This window comes from Apodemus sylvaticus, chromosome 6 (genome assembly GCF_947179515.1).
Source record: "Apodemus sylvaticus chromosome 6, mApoSyl1.1, whole genome shotgun sequence".
Taxonomy (NCBI): Eukaryota; Metazoa; Chordata; class Mammalia; order Rodentia; family Muridae; genus Apodemus; species Apodemus sylvaticus.
The window spans coordinates 9068505-9072162 of NC_067477.1; the positions used below are offsets into that span (position 1 = coordinate 9068505).

Below are 3658 nucleotides of genomic sequence, written 5' to 3' on the forward strand. Positions count from 1 at the left end.
CTACACTGATGCAAATAAGTTGGGAATGGCAAGCTACAAGTCAGAAATAATGCGCAAACTAATTCAAAGTTAATATACTTCAGTTCAAAAATCAGATCTGTATAGAATTCTTGGGTTAGTATTAAATTTTCTGAATGTTGTAATATAATTACTGACTCAGTATGAAGAGTTATACTGTATGTAGATACTGCTGACCTCATTTCTGATTATTTAGATTTAAAAATGTTAGTTTTACAGCTGTAATCAAAAATAGGACCCATCCATTATATATCATGCATACTCAGTCTCAGGAAGGATTACCAGGTCTACTGACCAAACGAAATGAAAATATTGAACAATTATCAAAAAGCAAATATGTCAGAACCTCAAATTTTCATAAAAACACAATGTTAACACTAAAGTTTAAAGAAAAGAATTCTATGATCTGGCCACAAGCCAAGAAAATTATATACCATTTTATATGTAAAATTTTCCATGAGATAGTCAATTTTAACATGTTTGTCTATATATTTCTTGAATTTTACCAGAAATAATCCCCATTTAAATCTTCAATTTTATCTGAAAATGTTTATAATTCCACCTTCAATCAACTTAGAATTATCTTTATGCCTATAATTTCATCTGTGTAATATCCATGATAATATTTAATTTTAACATGTTTTCTATATATTTCTTCAATTTTATCAGAAAATTTTTCCATGTAAATCTTCAGGTTTGTCAAAAATGTTTATAATTCCACTTTCAATCAACTTAGGAATACTTTTATGCCTACCATTATTATATCTACATAAAATTTTCCATGATAATCTTCAATTCTAACATGCTTTTCTACATTTCTCCACAATTTCATCAAAAATATTTTCCATCTAAATCCCCAATTCTATTATAAAATGTTTCTATCCATATATCAACTAATTTAGCAATGTTATATAATTATACCACTTTATTCTTTAATTTTCCATGAAAATTGTCAATTTTAACATGTTTATCCAAAATATTTTCCATGTGCTTTACTTTCCTTTTCAATAAATATAAACAAGTAAAAATAAACAAATAAATAAAATAAGTAAAAATGGTCATGCAAAAATAAATAAATACCCAAGTTTGTATAAGTGGACTTAAACCAATTCCATCACAACCTGCACAGGATGGCGGTCTCCCTAATGTTAAACCATGTATCAATCACTTTCATTCAGAAGACAAAGATTATGCACAACAAAATAAGAAACCCAAAAGCTGAGGACTCCAGTTGTAAGCAATGGACCCACAGTCTCTCAGGCCTGACTTTACAGATTGAAATCAGCCCTTCATTTCTCTTCCCTGTGATTTTCATTTCCAAGGCATGAAGAAAAGCTCTGTAACTGTTCTCTATGGTTGTCAACACCTCAAGGCACAGGTTCCCCAAATTCATGCCTTCCCTATGTCTTGCCATAATGTGGACTACTCCAGATTATTTTGCACTTCAGTTAACAACACTCAAAACTAGCAGAATGTTACTGCTTGTTCTGAAGGGATTTGAACAGGTGACCTCCCATCCCTCACAAATGCAATAATCAGGGTAATCCTGAGTAGCCTGGAGAATCATCTGAGCCTAGTGATATGGGATCCAATTCACACTCTTGGGACTTCTTTTAGATAAATATGTGAGATCAATGTCTAGGTTGGGCTTCCTTGAAATCTATTTTCTAAATGAGATAATAACAAAACTAGCTCCACTGACACCATGAGAATAATTTTAAACTTCCTTAAGCATTATGTCTGATCACTAAGAGCCCAGCTCATCCTAAATATTCTTCTGGAATATACAGAGTTATAAAAATGCACATAGGACTTGGGACACCATTCTGCCTATACTTCATGACTGTGGGTACATTTCCTGTAAACATTTCCATGTTTTTCTTCCTAGGCCTGCACAGTGTGAATCCTACAACTGCTTGTTCATGTATAATTTGAACTCCAGACAGTACCAGAAAAAAATGCTCCTTATTTTCCTCTCCATGTGGCCTAAAAAACTCACAAGACAAACTTCTGTCACTAGGAGGGCAAACTGGAAGCCTTGCCCAGAGCTTCCTTTTATCCTCTCAGGAACCTCCCCCAATGCAAAGCAGCCCTCAGGCTCAGGCTGAAAGCCCAGGCCTAGCTGAGGAGCCCCATCCTCTTCTCATTGAGCCTCCATCAGAGCATGGCTGTCCTGGTGCTGCTCCTCTGCCTGCTGACCTTTCCAAGCTGTAAGTGTTCAGGGTTTCAGAAGAGGGACTCAGACATTAGCAGATGCATGGCTAATGTTGTCATTGCTTCTCCCCAGGTGTCCTGTCCCAGGTGCAGTTGAAGGAGTCAGGACCTGGCCTGGTGCAGCCCTCACAGACCCTGTCCCTGACCTGCACTGTCTCTGGGTTCTCATTAACTGATTATAGTGTATACTGGGTTCGCCAGCCTCCAGGGAAGGGTCTGGAGTGGATGGGAGCAATGTGGAGTGGTGGAGGCACAGATTATAATTCAGCTCTCAAATTCCGACTGAGCATCAGCAGGGACACCTCCAAGAGCCAAGTTTTCTTAAAACTGAACAGTCTGCAAACTGATGACACAGCCACTTACTACTGTGCCAGAAACACAATGAGAGTAGTCCAGTGTGAACCTGCACAAAAACCTCTCTGCAGTGATGCTCAGGACCAGCAGGGGGCAGTAGCCACCAACAAGGACATTCCAGGATCCTTTCAGAATCTAGGAAGTTCTGGCCTATGCTGGATGAACAACTGTTTAATGTTAAAGATGTGGACCATTCTTCTAGCCATGGTAATTCTCTAGAACCTACTGTTTAGTGTAATGTACTATTAAGCTTCTGGTTTGTGCACACAATGGAAGAATTTTTAAATGATTCTATAATATAACAATATTTAATGAGGACAAGTTTGAGCTGGTATTTATCAATAAAACTCAGTGAAACATTGTATGGGTAAGGACAGCCAGGGAGATTTTGTCATAAATTCTTTCTCTAATAGCTGCAGTTTTAGTAACATGTCCACTGATTACTTAAATGACATTAATTTTATTCATCTTCTCTAACATGGAGTTTTCAAAAAATGTGTATCATTTAATGATAACACAGTTATCATTCTCAATACTAACTCTTAAGATCTGTTCTCCATATATGAAGAATATATTATTCTGTTATTAACTGTGGCCAACACATAAACATATTATTATTGAAATAATCCTTCCCATCTATCTGACTACTCTTCTTACTCTACACCGTCCAGACTACGATCAGCCTACCCTGGTTTCACTTCACCTCAGATCAGTTTTTTTGTTCTACTGGATATGATGGTGCCTGGCTGTCTTTGTAAAAGGGTCCTACAGATTCAAACAGATTAATATTAATATTAATATTAATCACAATTGATATTCAGTCTATTGTGAACAGAACTGCAGCAAAAAATGAGAAAGAACATTTTATTTGTTACATCAGGTGCGGTAGAACCAGCACAGTGGTTAAGAAAACAAACTGTTCTTGGAGGAGAACCATGTTATGTTCCTGATGCCCAAAATGTGCACCTCATAACTATGTGTAATCCCAGGAAACCCAGAATAACCAATTTGAAAGATAAATTCAACTTACTTTCAGCTGACTCTGGGCTTCATGTACCACAGAGGTTTCTTA

The 3658-nt window shown here is 36.5% G+C and overlaps 1 gene segment (V, D, J or C); it reads left to right on the forward strand.

Annotated features, from left to right (window-relative positions):
- Window positions 1-2131: 2131 nt before the first annotated feature.
- LOC127686867 (Ig heavy chain V region PJ14-like) lies at window positions 2132-2856 on the forward strand. The segment is given in 2 exon segments: window positions 2132-2228; window positions 2306-2856. Coding segments are annotated over 2 exon segments (546 nt in total).
- Window positions 2857-3658: the final 802 nt, after the last annotated feature.